This window comes from Pleuronectes platessa, chromosome 15, assembly GCF_947347685.1.
Source record: "Pleuronectes platessa chromosome 15, fPlePla1.1, whole genome shotgun sequence".
NCBI lineage: Eukaryota > Metazoa > Chordata > Actinopteri > Pleuronectiformes > Pleuronectidae > Pleuronectes > Pleuronectes platessa.
In genome coordinates, this window is record NC_070640.1 from 8915949 (window position 1) to 8932087 (window position 16139).

Genomic DNA, 16139 nt, shown 5'->3' on the forward strand with positions numbered 1-16139 from the left:
TCAGATCTTCGACTTGAATTTTATTGAAAAGTTACCATTAACATTATTATTTCACAGAGTAGAAAACAACTTTTCAATTTTCTCAATTACAGAACAAGGTATATAGTTAGCTTTCTTGACTGGCAGCATGTTTCTATTCCTCAGCCGGTAGTTCGAATCCCTGTTGTCTCACTGATCCAGGCGTAGTACTGTGACACTCGGGTGTAGACACCGTACTTCCCAATCTTGGCGCAGCCCTCCCCCCAGCTGACTATGCCTGTCAGGAACCTGGTGCCTTTGTATTTGCTGGTATGCGGCCCCCCGCTGTCCCCCTGGCACGAATCCTTATTCTCAGATTTGAAGCCAGCACAGAACATAAAGCGTGTGATTCGGTACTGGCTGCTCGCTTTACACTCGGTGCGCTCCACGTAGGGGACCTCCAGCCTCCGGAGCTTAGTCGCCACAACACCATTGAATGCCATCTTTCCCCAGCCGCTCACCATGGAGTTGCTGGGCTCCCTCAACAAGTCCTCTGTGAAGTCTTTGGGGCCCAGGCAGATGGGACGTCGCTGGTTGGACAGCTCCACCGGAATGGCGAGCTTCAGCAGCGCAATGTCATGGTCATATGTCGACTTCTGAAGGTTGTAGCTATGGTGGATGTGCTGCTCTGCCACCAAGTGGTCTCGCTCCTGACCCTCAGCAACATTCACATCATGTTCACCTAGAAGAACACATTCATGTATATACAATTATATACAACACAATCATGTAATGTTGTAATTTAATGTGTGTGATTGTTCTAAGAGCCTCTGAAGTAACAAGCAAAATAAGATTTAGAAAGAAGCAGATACAATAAAGCCATCTTATTAGCTATGACACTGTAAATAGGGACAATATGCTTCGATGATCTCACTAACAATTTGTCAACACATTGACATTGCTCATTTTGTGTTTTTATTTACATCTTTAGGCTAATTCTGATGAATTTCACCATGCAAGTACCTGTTGGATAAGTGCAATGAATCAACATCCAGTGAACCTTTTTGTTTATGTGATATTACTTTGCATTAGTGCATCTGTTTCTCTAATTCTCTAAAGCTGCTTTCAGACATTTTACAAAGAATTTCCGGAGAGGCTGAATGTGAGAAAACGCAAATGTCTCAATCGGTCGCTCTTGGCATTTTCAGGAACTTCTCCTGTCAGCCCCTATACCTGAAACGTCTGGAACATGTCTGCGTGAGCCCATGTTAGAATTCACCAGGAAAATGTCTGGAAAATCTGCAATGTGGATGTGCCACAAACAAAAACATGGGATTTCTGCAGCGGAATTTATACGTCATGCCTCCTGTGTGATCTAGTCAGGCGCCACCCCCCACCTGTATGCTCACTGTCCTGTTGTGACCATGTCTGACATGAACAATACCCTTCTGCATTCTCAGAAGATTTTCTGGACATTTTCTGGAGTTCATGTCTGAAGTTTTATGTCAATTTCCCGCAGGTTTGTTTATCAGTTGTCGTCTGCTGTTCCTGATGAATGTAATGACTTTAGGATGACGACTCTTCAGTCTCTCTGTGTCAGAACTCCCCACTATGCTCCAACTAAGAGGCGGTTTACAAACAGCCCCTGCTGGCACCTGCATTACAACAGGAAGATAAAAAGCATTGATAACCGCAGAGTAAATGTTCCGTGTTGGATTACCTATTTCAACACATGAACCATAATTTATGACCTCACATCCCAGCATTTGTAGTTACTGGGACAAAACATAAATATGACTGACAGGGTCCATTGAGATTATGGTTTTGTGTTTTCCAGAGATACAAATCACAAATCCTGGGTGTGTGCAGATATCATTTAGTTTTTTCCTACCCACTCTGACGAAGAAACCTGTTTTAGGGATATCATTCAGCACCAGACAGTGGGCGGCAGTGATCACCCATAATTCACTGAGCAGAGACGCTCCACAGAAGGGCTTCTCTGTCCCTGAGTAGTTAGTAATCAGGGTCACCTGCAGAGACACAAATGCTTCAGTGTTAAGTTATCACACGTGCTGCCTCATTCTTCCCAATTCGGAACTTCTGAATTGACCTCCATCCCTCTGTCCTCTCTCATTACTACTGCAGTCAATCTTTCCATCTTTTTTACTGGCCCCTTAAAGGTTAAGTTCAACGAAAGATCTAAATTCACTCAGTGTCCCCATCACCAATATTCCGATGGAGAGATGGGTGAAGAGTTTCAGTTCACCAAACTCTTCTGGAGTTTTAGGGGTAAACCTTTGTTGCAGCAGACTCCAATACCACTGAAGTCAATGGTGAGACCTTCTTCAGACGCAATAAATCAACAGAAAAAAGATAACATGCCTCAATACTGCTCGGCTGGTGTCATCCAAGTGTCCGCAAGCCCAGACATTCATACACATCTGGAAACTTTTGTGGACTCAAACACTTCACCCTGCCCCCTATCAGCATAGTGGTGAGTAGGTAATAAGTGCTAAATGTCTATTTTTCAGTGAACTATCCCTTTACGGTAAAATCCTTCAATTTCATATTTAAATTCCATAAATCTGCTGCAGATATGAAATAAATAAAGGTTTTGCATCCCACGCTACCTGCCATGGTATCTCTCCAGGTTCGGCCTCATCACCTCCCACAATCCTCTGGTCAGTGTTCTCTTTCGCTGTGATGGTGGGGAGGGTGGGACGGCCCCAGGATAGCTTATTGAGCTCTGGATTGTCAGTGACATCTGGAACACCAGGGTCAGCGATGGAGACGGCTGCAGCTGCTATGGGGCCTGAATCTGACCTCGCCAAACGCACGTGAGCTCCTGAGGCCACGGGAATGTCCGATGTCTCAGACTCGTTCGCAGGGAGGTCGTAGTTATCGTAAAACTGTGTCAAGTTTTCGCCATGGTAGTCGTCCTCCAGAATTTCACTGCTATTAAAGCTTCGTTCAGTGGATATTGTACCATTTGATCCCCGTGGGCCCATAGGGGACCTGGTGTTGGGTGGGGGGGACAGGCTCACTTGACCACAGCTGAAGGGTCCTGTGCAGAAAATGACAGAAGAAAGGATTAGTGGTCATGTTTTTGTCAACGAGACGTCCTAAAACATGTGTCACATGCTGAATGGCTAGTTTTACACTAAATGCAGATTTAACTTCACTTGAATCCTGTAGTTCTAGTGCTTCAGCACAAATTAAAGGATTTTTTTTGATTTCAGATGGGTAAAGGACCTTCTATATACTCAGAGGATGGGTAGGTTTCACAGTGATGTATTTTGTCAGTATTTGATCTGTGTATGTGAAGTGCAGGTAAATGTATTAACTGCAATCAGCAGTGGGTTGCCACTGTTTTGAGTCAAGCATTCGCTCAACTATCTCTTGAGTCATCTGCTGGTTTGCTGTGTGGCTCTCGATAAGTGTTCTCGCTGTCAGCAATAACCGTAAATTTATATACTTTATGTGACAGCTGGAAACACAATGCAGAATGTTTATGGTTCGGCCTTAATGGCCAACCAGAGGGATGAAAGATGATTCCAGCGTTCTGTCTTATTGCTGTGTTGTTTATCACTGTTGAGGTCTGGTTAACAGTGGGTGAGGAAGTTTATGACACCGGAGTTTTCATTTACGGTCGAACCCGAGTGGGAACGCAATGGATGAAGCACGTGTAAATATGTAGTTACACTTTGTTCAATCGTCTGGGATTGGTTTCATTTATGCAAATGTGCTACAGCGGCGGCACAGTGGTGCAGTGTGGAGTTTGTCTGTTTGTCTGTAATGTCTGTGTCAGTTAATTAGAGACAAAATTCCCAGAAGGTGTAAATGCAAAATATGAATGGTTGTATAATTATATATATCGGCTCTGTGATGGACTGGTGACCCTCTGCCGAGTGGTGTCGATGATGGATGGACAGATGTGTATAGATATCATGTTTATATGCACTTTTTAATATACAGTACCTGTACCAGTACTGTGCTGTGTGTATGTGTGTGTGTGTGTGTGTGTGTGTGTGTGTGTGTGTGTGTGTGTGTGTGTGTGTGTGTCTGTGGTTTATCATGTTAATTTTACCGGTTGGTTCACAGCTCCTCTTGTCTGGACCAAGGCGGTATCCAGCTGCACACCGACACACAGATGTCCCTTCCTGCATCCTACAGAAATGGGAGCATCCACCATTGTTGACCAAACACTGCTTGTTTGTCTCTGGAAACAGGAAGAAAAATTGAATTAATCTCCATCTTTAGGTTGTTTTAAAAAAAACAGAGGGACTAAGAAAATAGAAATTGAATAAAAGTTTATATTGCAGGTGTAAGAATACGTTTAAGAAGCTTGTTTGAGTATTTCCCACTCACCAATCTCACAGTTCTTGCCGTCGAAGTTTAATTGGCACCAGCAGACATAAGAACCGACACCATCTTGACACGTGGCTCCATTCTGGCAGGGATTTGGATTACACTGGTCACCATCTGTACACAAATATGAAACACACACACACACAGACACAGAGGTTTAGAGTTAATTGTACGCTCTGAGTTCTGCGTAACAATGAGAACCTTGTCTTTCTCTTGATGTACCAATGTATTTTGCCCAGAATTCATCCTGAAAGAGAAACACAAACATCAAAGTTTATTATAATATTATAATAGATTATCTGTGTTTGTGTGCATGTGTGTGTGTCTGTGTGTGTGTGTGTGTGTGCTTGCAACCTACAGTTTTCTCATCGTTCTCAAACACCTCCCTTGCCTCCTCAAATGAGCAGGCCTCCTCCCAACACTCCCGCTCCAGATTGGATTTCCATACTTCTTCCAAATGGCCGCTGTTGTACCTGCGCTGCCGACGCAGCACCGCGTGTGCCGCCTGCTGAGACACGAAAACAGCTTCTACAAACATAAAAGAGGACAGAAAGAAAAGTTATTGGAACAACTTTGGAAACACCAAAGACAAATCTGTTAAGGCTAGATAATTCTTTAGGGTTGTTAGTGGCGTCTAACGTTAAGTCTTTTGGTCAGAGTGCAGGCCTGATGAAAACTGCCTAAACACCCACTTCTTCCGATATGTTTTAGCGCCTCTGACCTTTGCCTGCCACCCACCCCCTTCCTCCATTTACCTGTGGTCTCCTCCGTGATCTCAGCTGCCAGTCCCTCCAGCAGTACGGCAGCGGTAAGGGCCAGTAAAACAAAAATAGTCATCTCGTTGCCGTCACTTATCCGTCTGCGTTCGACAGAAGTCCCAAAGCCTGAACTCATCGAGGGACCCAAAGTGCAACTCACTGTTTACCCACCGGAGAGGCCACAGAGTGTGTGCGTTTGTGTGTGTCGGTGTGTTCACATCTGTATGTGTGTGTATTCGTGAGACAAGAGAAGGAGAGAGAGAGAGAGAGAGAGAGAGAGAGTTAGATACTTTGATATCTAACTCTGAGTGATACCGATACTGAGTGTGTGAATACAGAAAAGACGGAGAGAGCTTTAGTTTGAAAGCAAATGATTTTATTCAGTCCTGTTCGATGGAAATTGAGCAACAGCAAATATTGGTTGCTGACGTGTGAGAGGAGCAGTTCTGGTAAGTGTGTGTGTGTGTCTGTGTGTGGGTGTGTGTGTGTTGGTGTGTGTGTGTTGACATTACCAGCTGTTAATCATGTTGTTTACCATGATGAGACTTGTCTGATAAGCAGCTTTTTTCAGAATGGCTTACGTGACAGTTTCAAATGGGGTGAACTAGCACGCACGCACACACCCACGTTTGTACTTCTATATTTGTGAGGACCCTCCTTCACGTCATACATGATAAATGGCAAACTTATTCATGTAGCGCTCTACCAATCTTATCAACCACTCAAAGCACGTTACAGGTCAGGTTGTATTTTTCTTATTAACACGCCAATCATGACACCCACCATTCATACAGTGTCAGGGGCTAATTTGGAGATTCTGAATAGTAGCACATGACTCCTAAAATGGACCCTTCTTGAGCTTCACCTGAATCAATCTCTGATCTGAGTGTCAGAGAATGGATGGATGCATATTCTTCATCATACAAACATAAATGTATCTATAAGATACTTTCATTCTTCAGTCAATGCACGCAATATTTTGGGTCTGGTATAATCATAAATGTTACCTCATTTTAGCAAACTTTACACAGGTATTGCTGAGTTGGTTCGCTGACTTTCTGACTGTTTAATTTATTTGTACAACAGTTAGGATTTAGAATTTCCCATCATCCCATAATATGACTTATGGGGACATTGGCTGCTGGCCTGCCCAATTTATAAAGGAATGATTTAGTCCTTAGATCAATTCAGACAAATATGTCAACATTTTAAACTCTGTCACCATTTCAAAGGGGAAATATTATCTAATATAATCTTATAATTTTACATAATCAGCCTCAAGCCACTTAGATACAGCAGAGGAGAATCCAACATATCTACAATATAATCGAGACCCGTCATTGGTCCTGCAAGTTAAATATCAGCCAAACTCTGAGCTGGATCCCGAGTATTGAAGGCTGCGTGATTAGAGTGTGAGTTACACAGGGAGTGGCTGTGGACAAATCTCTGTGATTGACAGCCGAGTCAGCTGGCCTCCAGTCTTGGCAACAACAGCCCTGTGGAGACTTATTGGCCGAGGATGATTTAAAACGGGCGAGGGGAGGTTGCATTTCTCTTTTCAGTGCAAATTACGCCAGCCATTAAGCTCGTCCCACCTCGAAAACCATAGATTCCCCAGCAGGAAAGGAAATAAGGAGGGAAGATAACAATTAAGATGTTCTCTGCGGCTGTTATGATTAAATCACTTTCTGCTGATTAGTGTCCTGGGACCACATCTCTCTCAGCCCTGTGAACTATGGCTCAGCGGTAGAGGAGGGAGGGGGGGGGGGGGCAGTGACGTCAGGGGATGTCGCATGAGTAGAGGCAGCAGGTTAAAAGCATGTAGGTGAGAAATCTGTCCTGACTGCACTGGTTATTTCATTAATCAATTATTTTCAGTTTATTTTTGCCTTCAAATTATTGATTATCAAAGCATTTGTAAAATTGATTGATTCCAAAATAATTGATGAAGACTCTGGTGTCGGCCCTGCGATCGATTCGATTACCTGGTTTTTCACGTCACCTTCTCATCAATCAGTACACACATGTCCTTCCTTCCCAGTGGAATCACACAGAGGTTTTGCAAACAGTGAGTGACTCATGAGGTCAATGTCTCAGCTGCTAATGTTCCCTCAGCAACACCGAGAACCACAGCTGACCTGAGACCAGCGCACAGTGCAGAGGAATTATTATTATTGTCGTCAGGTTTTTCTAAATTAGTTCCTTTAACAATGTGTCCAATAATGTTTGGTTACAATTGTGGCTCATATGAAATTGTAATAAAGGATGATAGCATTTTCCAGGGGGCAGTTTAGTTAAACACCTACATGCTTGACACCTCATCTACTCAGTCATTATCTGACTCTTGTGCATCACTCGTTGTCAACATGAATGTTTGGCAGGGGCTGTTTTTTTTGGCCCTGTGGTGATGCTGGTTTGAAGCCTTCTTTCTGAAACTGTAAGAGCAACCTGCAGTATTTGATCACTGGCAGTAGAATCCTGAATCTGAGCCACCGCTGCCACACAAAGAGCTGCTCACCTGTTTATTCAAAGTTCACTGAAGCTGACTTCAGAACCCAGAACTGAAGAATCACCCTCAGTAGAGCCCATACCTCCAAAATATACAAAATCCTTGATGCCTTCCTTAATCTACATCTGCAATAACATTTTTGGATCCTTCCCAGGCCAAAGCCCCATCTCCCCATGGCTGCAATTTGGTTTAGCAGTATTTTGTGTAATCATGCAAACAAACACAAATTGACAATAATTAGACAACATAATCTCCTTGGCAGAGGTAAATATATAATATGCTAGTGTGTACCTTTTACAGTGGAGTTGCCAGTGCGGGCCTTATCTGTTTGCATTAATCCTGCGGGTAGGAACAGGGCCAGTTAAGTTGCATGTGGCACTTTTTGTTCCCAGATCAGTAATCCTCCAGAGGAGAGGATGGCTGGAGGCCAGTGTTTAGCTCATTTAGTAGCTGGAGTCAAAAAGCCTCTTGGACTTGACGTCACAAACCTGTTACACAACAAACTCAATCATATGAGGCATCATAAAAGATGCTGAGAGTGGGATTTACAAACAGCATGAATATGTATGCCACAGTGACTAAGCATCACTTAGGAAAAATTAATCTTCAACAGAATGCAGTCGCAACTGTTAGCGTTAGAGAAGAGAATCTGTGGGAAGAAGAAGAAATAACACAGATAACTTGGTGATTTACAGTATATATATTGAACGTCCATTGCTGCTTTAAAGAGTCAGTTAAAGGTCTCCTGAAACAAATCACCGAAGGTCTGAAACAGAAATAAACAAAATCAGGACAACTTCCAGATGGCCGGTCGATGTAGGTTAACAGACGAAGCTAAATTTATCTCGGACACAAGCACTGACAAGCCGAAGCCTTTAGGGATGGTGTGGTCCAACTGATGAGAGGAGAGGACAGGAGAGGCCAATTACATGTTAAATGGACTGAAGATTGAGTCTTTAAAGAAAGAGAAGTGAAATAGAGAGTTCGTCCTTTTGAAAGATGTGAGATCCCAACCAGTAAAACAACAACCATTATGTTATCTCATCTAAAAGTTGAAATGGACGTCAGATAATCTGAACCGACACACCGAGGGAAGCAACACAGTAAAGAACAGACCGTCAGAGGACAGAGTGGGAGTGATTCCTTCTTCCGCCTCGGTGAAAAAGCCGTTTTACAGCACAAATTGATTGAAGGATCAATCAAGTGACTAATTTGCATATTGTTAAACCGCTGAGTTTGCAGGTGCATCTGTATTTATTGAGCAGAAGACAACCTCGTGAATATAGTGACCTTCTTAAAGTCTAAAACATGATCATCTCCATTTATAAAAGCTGTGATAGTGGCTTTACTAATGGTTACATTTAATGGTGCTGTATATATCTGTGATTAAGGTTAATAATATAAACGTTTCTGTTAGTCTAGGTTGAGGGAAATTCTTTTAGTTCACATGTCTTTCTTTAGACTTCTAGAGAAGGCGTGGCATCTGCAATATGAGCCGGTTACTAAGAGCTTCTTAATATTTACAACCGATAATTAACAGTTGTAATTACATTCGATTGTATTAATTAAAACATGCAGTAGCAAATCAGAGCTATTTCTCTTTATTAATGACCTATAGCATTTTTGTCTTAATTGCAAACATGGAGGTCCATCATGTTTTAGTTTCCCATTGATAAACTGGCAAGTCAATGCTCACTCACTCTCCAATAGGCCATTAAATGTGAATGTGTTACCATAAAGGCTTCTATAAAAGGCGTTTCGTATCTTAATAAATTAGCTAAGCAATTTAATTTCATTCAACAGTTGCTCAATGGTTCATTGCTAATAAATCAACCATCTGTATATTATTTATTTACCATAAATTGCTTATGAAGCTCCATGAGGGATCCCTCTTCATGGTTTGCTTGTTACCTAACCGTGCCGAGTAACAGAGGGTTATTGCTTAGCTTGCACATTTTTTATGATGGGTTCATTTTTCTTTGTGTCTCAATTTGCAGTTTTTTTTCTTTCTTTTTTTTTTTGCTCGTGCACGCTCACGAGCGCTCGTGCATGTCGCCTTCGCGGTGACATGCAACAACGGGCTCTCAGATTGAGAGAGGCAGAGAGAGGCAGAAAGAGACAGAGAGACCCAGAGAGAGAGAGAGAGGAAGGAGGGCTGCACAGAGTTGGACTGTTTCTACTATACTACCTTGCGTGTGTGTGTGTGTGTGTGTGTGTGTGTGTGTGTGTGTGAGTGTGCGGAGTCTGGAGAGAAGGAAACACAACCGAAGAGGATGAAAAAGTAGAGAAAAGCCTGAAGCAGCATCTCTGAGCTGAACTTTGATTCCACCCAGCAGCAGCAGAGTCGTCAGTGCTCCATGAGCGGAAAAACGAAGAGCAAAGAGGATAAAGACCATGGCGCCAAAGGTGAGTGATGAGAACCGAATTTCATTCATTCCATCGCTTGTTTTTATTATCACAAGCAAAGAGGTGAGAATATCTGCTGAAGCTTATTGCGCTGCTGACGTCAGCATGAAGACTTACTCCCAATTGCCATGCTGGTTCAGAATATGGCACAGAAACATTATTTTCGCCTGCTATATATTTCATTTTCTAAATGTATTCGTCTAAACACATGCGATAAAGACTCCATGCGCGATATTGCACTTATAGATAACAGGTCTCTGTGAGGTCTTGAAGCTTTAATACAAATGTTGGATATCCACAAACCCTGCCGGCTGTTCAAAAGGAAACACCCAATATGTGTAAAACCATTTAAAGATGTTATTATTATTACTATTACCATTATTATTATTATTATTATTATTATTATTATTATTATTATTATGATGATGATGATGATGATGAACACATTAGACCGGTTCCCTGGTCTAATTTCAGCTGCACACATACACACGCACGTATTCATTGTGCTCCCCCAGTGCTCCCACTGGACAACATTAAAATCGACGCGCGGCTCCGTAATGAAACTGAAACCAGCATTGCCATGGAGACCAAAAAAAAAAGGGAGTTGCCCGCGAGTTGAGCGCGTTCACGCATAATAGTGTGTGTGTGTATGTGTGTGCGTGTGTGTGTGTAGCCTGCGCAAGGCCATGTGCTCATTCACAAAAAAAGCCGTGGATTTGTGTGTTATTGCATTGAGATGAAACCGTGCAATGGATTATAATAAAAAAACATGATGATCAGCTTTTGTTTAAGGTTAAAGCTAATAAATGAAAAATCATCAATAATCTAATCCATAGAATGAAGTGTGATCCATAAAAGAAAAATTATCGGCTCCTCTACAAAATAAACATTGATTTCCCAGCTCAAATAAAGAGAAATAGACATACTAGTCTTCTGTCTTTCTTCTTTGGCAGTTCCCTTATAATGTGCTCAAGTGGAGGTTTCAGATTATTCAGTCAATCTTTTTTTTAATGATAGACAATAGTGCTGCAGTTCATCCGCCCCACAAACAGTCTTTCAATCAAGTTTAGTTTGGGTTTCAAACTTTGCTTTGGAAAAAAAGGATGATACCATCAAAATGAATTGGACAAAAGCAACGTTACTGTTAAACAAAATGAATCTCTGATGCTGCATTGAGTTCAGCTACTTCCTATCGTGGCCTAACTAATTGTAGTTTAGTGTAGTTATGTTCATATTGGAAGTAGCCCAGCCTAACTGAGAGAATGAATCTGGTCGACAACAGAAAAAGTAATAATAGTGAATTATTCATAACTGCAGTCAAAATGCTGTGTTAGCAAAACACTAACCTCTGAATGCTGAGCCAGTAAAATGTTAGTTTAGCAGTATAGCCCCGGGAACCAAATGTTTCCCCCCCTCCATATTCATTAAACAGACCCTTTTCTCTGATGTCACGCTCAGGGTGGGAGGCTAACGATGACTAACGATATAACGTTAGCTGTTCTCTAGCCTTTAATGAGATATCCCTCCAGATTTGAACTATTCATGGATTTTTTTCAGTGGCTGAACCGCTTGAAGAGTGAAATTCTGAAAAAGACGACATCATTTGAGCTTTGTACTCTGAGAATTCGGTAAATGAGACGAATCCTTGAAAAGAAGATATCGATACATGATTTAGTTTTTTCGGAAGTGCTTTCCAACAGCATTCTCCAGTTTTATAAGATTTGGATTCGGAGAAATAGCACCATCAGCTATTTATCTTGTCCAACCACCTCCTGAATCATCTTGCACTCCTTGTCGGGTATTGTCCCTCGCGACTTGGTTAACAAAGCTGGGCCAGGAGTGGTGCAACGGAGAGCAGAATGCTGATATAGCAGAACAGTCATAAACATTATTTATGGGAACCTTTACTCATAAAAATCCTTTAAAGGATACAAAGCAAACATCAATAAACAGAAAACGCAATAAAACCGGGCCAATAAAGGAGAGGGGGTGATTTATGGGAGGATAAATCCACAGAGAGACCCCAACAATATTAACCCCAATACAGTGTGATGGAGTCCAGGACCGCTTCCATGTAATAAACACAAACGTATAATTTGTTACTGAGGCTAAAGCTGTGGCACTGGTGTTGATTGGACAATATTTCTGAGGTAATGGTTTGTGGTGTCCACGGTATCCACCACTGAAATGAGTTTAACCATATATTAGAACCATAGGCAAATACAGCCCAGCACAACCTCACCACATAGAGCCGCTCAATAAAACCAAACATTTATAATAAGGTAGTATTCACTGTTGGACTGGTTTGCATTTTTTTGTATTGGTGTTTATATTCATGTGTTAATCTGTAGGGACATTACTCCCAAAAGGCCGGACAAGAATATAACTCCGAATTTAGATTCTAAGGATGAAAGTAACAGCAAATCACAGGTCAGCACTTTCCAAATAAAGATAATTAAAGTGGGAAAAATAAACTGTTATTGAGCAATTACTGAGGCCTCGTCAATTATCTCAATTGACTGATCGAGTCATTAACTCGTTTATTGACACACAAAGAAGTAACACAACCCCATTCGGCATCAGCAATTTTTTCTTTTACAAGTCTTGCGTTCTCTTGGACCAAAACATCTTCAGCAATGAGTCTCTCTCTCTCTCTCTCTCTCTCTCTCTCTCTCTCTCTCTCTCTCTCTCTCTCTCTCTCTCTCTCTCTCTCTCTGTCTCAGGTGGACGGATCAGCAGGGTTATATATCATCATCATCTTGTTCTGTCCCATTTAACACAATAGTGGTTGGAAGGATTACGTTTGACGAGAACAAGAACTCATTAACATCTTGTTCTTATAGAGGTGAGGCTTATGAATGCGGATTATGAGAAGTGTTACTTCCTGTGTGTGTGTGTGTGCGCGTGTGTGTGCACACTCATAATAAGTAGCAGGAGACGAGCAGAGAGACTATTGCTAATTAACCCTGATTATGTCACAGCAGAGCTCAGAGCTGCACAGAAATTAAAGCCCATTCCATCTGAACCACATCTGATGTAATGTTGTTAAAGCTATAACGCACAACACACATGATACTTACAGATCCGATTAGTTTTACATTTATTCAATACCGATAAAGTGTATGAAAGGCCACTTCTTACAGTTAGTTTCTATGGTAGTAGCATGTTCAGCGTTAAAGCTATTTACAGAGGGATTTTTTTATGATTTATTTTTAGATCCTAAAAGGGCAAGATGGTGTTTTTCATGACAGAATAACTTTCCAGAATAATTGCACCAACATATTTGTTGTATTTTTTTCCCCCTGCAAATTTATACCATTGCAATCAAAGCAGTTTCACTTTCACTCAAGTTTCAAATAGTTTTTATGTTTCATTTTTAGTTACTTGTCATAAATCTAACGATTAAACTGTAAAGTGACAGAATGACAAAGAGCTGTAAGCAGTGATAGGCATCTTTAATGAGATGGTACTATGTACTGCATGTATGTTTTGCATCCTTCTTTTTAATTTCGGGGAGTCTGAGGAAACCAATTACAAGACTGAAAGTGAACAGGCTGAGGGAGTGAATCTTTGAGGCGATTGGTTTGCAAGGCAGATGCATTACCTGTTTGGATATTGTTGTCGGTGATGTGAAAAGTGTCAGGCTGAAAAACTGGTGATTTCAGGAGAGAGGAAACTTTCATCTGATACAGAGGCAGATTTTATTTTGGGGAGTTTGTGTTACCCATCGATTATACACGCACACACTGACGGATTTGCACAGCTGTCATTCTGGGGACTTTGCATTAACTTACATTATTGTAGACACCATCACTTAACTTTAACTATGACCATTTAATGCTATTAACTTTAACTTAACTTAACTCACATAACCCTTACTCAGAAATAAGGGTTTCCCTCATCAGGACCGGACAGGAAAAGGTCCTATAGAGATAACAAAAACGAGAATACGCACACTCAAACACATACCATCAACCTCCCCTCTTCCACATTCTGCTATCTGATAGTATGACGCCATCTAGTGGCTGTTCATTCGAATAACAGCTATTGAACGATAGCTCATGCTCTTTATAACCTGAAGGGGAAACGGCTTCAGATGTTTTTTCTGTAATGATTGGACATTGGCGACCTGCCCAGTCTGCTGTCCTGGGACCCTCTGCCAGAACGTACCTGCCGCCATCTTTCTGGTTTGCTATTTCAAGCCAAGGATACAAAAGTATTTTGGTAGATGGACAAGGTGTTTGTTCAAAGCTAAAATTGTGTTTCAGATCCATTGAGACAAATGGAGGGAGGGAGGAAGGAAGGAAGGATGGAAGGAGGGTCCGAATAAGGGAAAGAAGGAAAGAAGGAAAGAAAGAAAGAAGGAAAGAAGGAAAGAAGGAAAGAAGGAAAGAAGGAAAGAAGGAAAGAAGGAAAGGAAGAAAGTCAGACACAGTGACCATCCATCAGTTTGATCTAATAGAGTTGTTTCCCGATCCTAGGAAGGCTCAACATAATAATACAATTAGGTGCATGAGCAACAACAACAATGACATTGTCTCTCAGAAATCAGAAGGAGAAGCAGATTCATATAAAAGAGTCTGTTCTCCGCTAACTTAGCCATTTGTTCCTGTATTAGCTTTACATTCAAGTTGCTGATTGTGTACATTTGCAAGCTACATCCTTCCTCTGCTTTTATAGGCTCCTCTGCTGCATTTGTTCTTGTGATTTAACGGGCTGCTTGACAGGAAGTAGGCAATAATGGGCGGATAATATAAGGTGAATTGTGGCTGTGCAGAGTCTTGTGTTGGGTCGAGGACAAGCAGCGTTGCCCTGAGTCAGACCAACAGAGAGAAAACAGCTTTCTGATATGTGTATTTTTTGTTTGTCTCTAAAGATATTTTGCATCAAGGACATTTGGTTTTTACATTTTCCAATGTGTGATTCTTGTTTCTTGTCTTGTTTCTCGACCACTTGATACTTGTTCATCAGAGTTATGTAATGACCTTCATTATGGAATTGGAGTTTTGTCAATTTGGATGAACATAAAAATAGCTTATTCTTGAGGTTGTTTTATAACCTGATCTCTGTCAGTCATTGTTTCTGGGGACTTATATGAGCTTCATATTTATATATATTTCATGTGTTGTTGTATTTTATTGCTTTCTGTGCCTGAGGCAGTGAGTGCCGTGAATCACAATCACAAAATGCAGCTTTACATAAGAAGGTCACATTAAGTTAGTTTATGTTTGTATTTTTGTGTGTGCAGAATTGAAGTTGGCTGAAGTAAAGGTTTAGTCGTGCGTGAAAACGTGTAATTTAATAACATCTTGGATGCTATAGATTAAGATCCTTTTTTCACTACTTCGGTTTATCTGATAATGAAGAAGAATCTTTGATATATAGTTTTCAAGACAACATCAGTCAAAAGATCACAAAGATATAGTTACAAAAGTGATTGAAATATAAATTCCGGCAAGTGGAAATATATGTCTGTGATGTCCAGGTTTTTGGATAAATTGAAATGCTCCAGTCAGGGATTGCTGAGAAGAGGAGAGAGCTCATACAAGTATAGATTTGAATAGAGTGAGCCTGTGTTCCTGTAGTATCATAATTACATATCTGTTTCACTCTATACTCTCTCTTAAACACACACACACAGACACAGACACAATCCACTTCCTCCACATATCCCTGGATTTGGGAACGGCCTGCTGGCTACCTCTTGCTCTTATTGTGCCAGATCAGCGGGGCCTCGAGATGAATCATTAATGACCGGTTCCAACGGCTTAATGGCCTCTAATGTTCTGTAATGATCTCCCGTCAACGCCATGTGCGCGCGGCCCTAATGGATCCAATGCCGTGGAGAATTGGCGGGTTTGAACTTCGGTAATTCCTCCTCTTTTCGTCGGGGCAGCGCGCAACGAGGAAGTGGGGAAGGAGTCATGAGCACACGGCTCCGGAGCTCCACGGGCGCAGGATGAGTTTCCCTCTCCGCCGAAGCACCTCAGGTAGGGGCCCGAGGAAACGAGATGTGACTCGGCCTGTGTGGTAATGCTGTTATCATTCTTTTTAAAGAGGCAACGCGTCTATACGTATAGACATCAGCACAACTCGGCACTGTGTGTGCAATGTGCTTCATGGAAACAGATATCTTAGTT

At 41.6% G+C, this 16139-nt stretch overlaps 2 protein-coding genes across 4 annotated transcripts in view; one reads left to right on the forward strand and one right to left on the reverse strand.

Annotated features, from left to right (window-relative positions):
- f9b (coagulation factor IXb) lies at positions 1–5443 on the reverse strand. The gene is made up of 8 exons (XM_053441548.1): positions 5082–5443; positions 4685–4854; positions 4549–4573; positions 4327–4440; positions 4046–4177; positions 2589–3022; positions 1850–1988; positions 1–700 (listed from the first exon to the last, which is right to left on the reverse strand). Exons 1-8 carry the CDS (start codon positions 5218–5220, stop codon positions 141–143), a joined length of 1713 nt encoding a protein of 570 aa, XP_053297523.1. The 5' UTR covers positions 5221–5443; the 3' UTR covers positions 1–140.
- fgf13b (fibroblast growth factor 13b) overlaps positions 5090–16139 on the forward strand; it is a 24405-nt gene continuing 13355 nt past the window's right edge. Inside the window, exons 1-2 of one of the 3 annotated variants that reach the window (XM_053441552.1) lie at positions 5090–5533; positions 9927–9999. In XM_053441552.1, coding sequence (XP_053297527.1) covers positions 9951–9999 — 49 coding nt within the window. In that variant the 5' untranslated portion in view covers positions 5090–5533; positions 9927–9950. The remainder of the gene's footprint in view (positions 5534–9926; positions 10000–16139) is intronic. The other 2 variants (XM_053441551.1, XM_053441550.1) reach the window with 2 other exon arrangements.

Coding starts and splice junctions, on each gene's coding strand:
- f9b (XM_053441548.1), bottom strand. CDS start 5,220: ATGAGTTCAGGCTTTGGGACTTCTGTCGAACGCAGACGGATAAGTGAC. Junction 4,178..4,326: donor CGGCAAGAACTGTGAGATTG/GTGAGTGGGAAA, acceptor TCCTGTTTCCAG/AGACAAACAAGCAGTGTTTG. Junction 1,989..2,588: donor CTGGAGAGATACCATGGCAG/GTAGCGTGGGAT, acceptor GTGTCTCTGCAG/GTGACCCTGATTACTAACTA.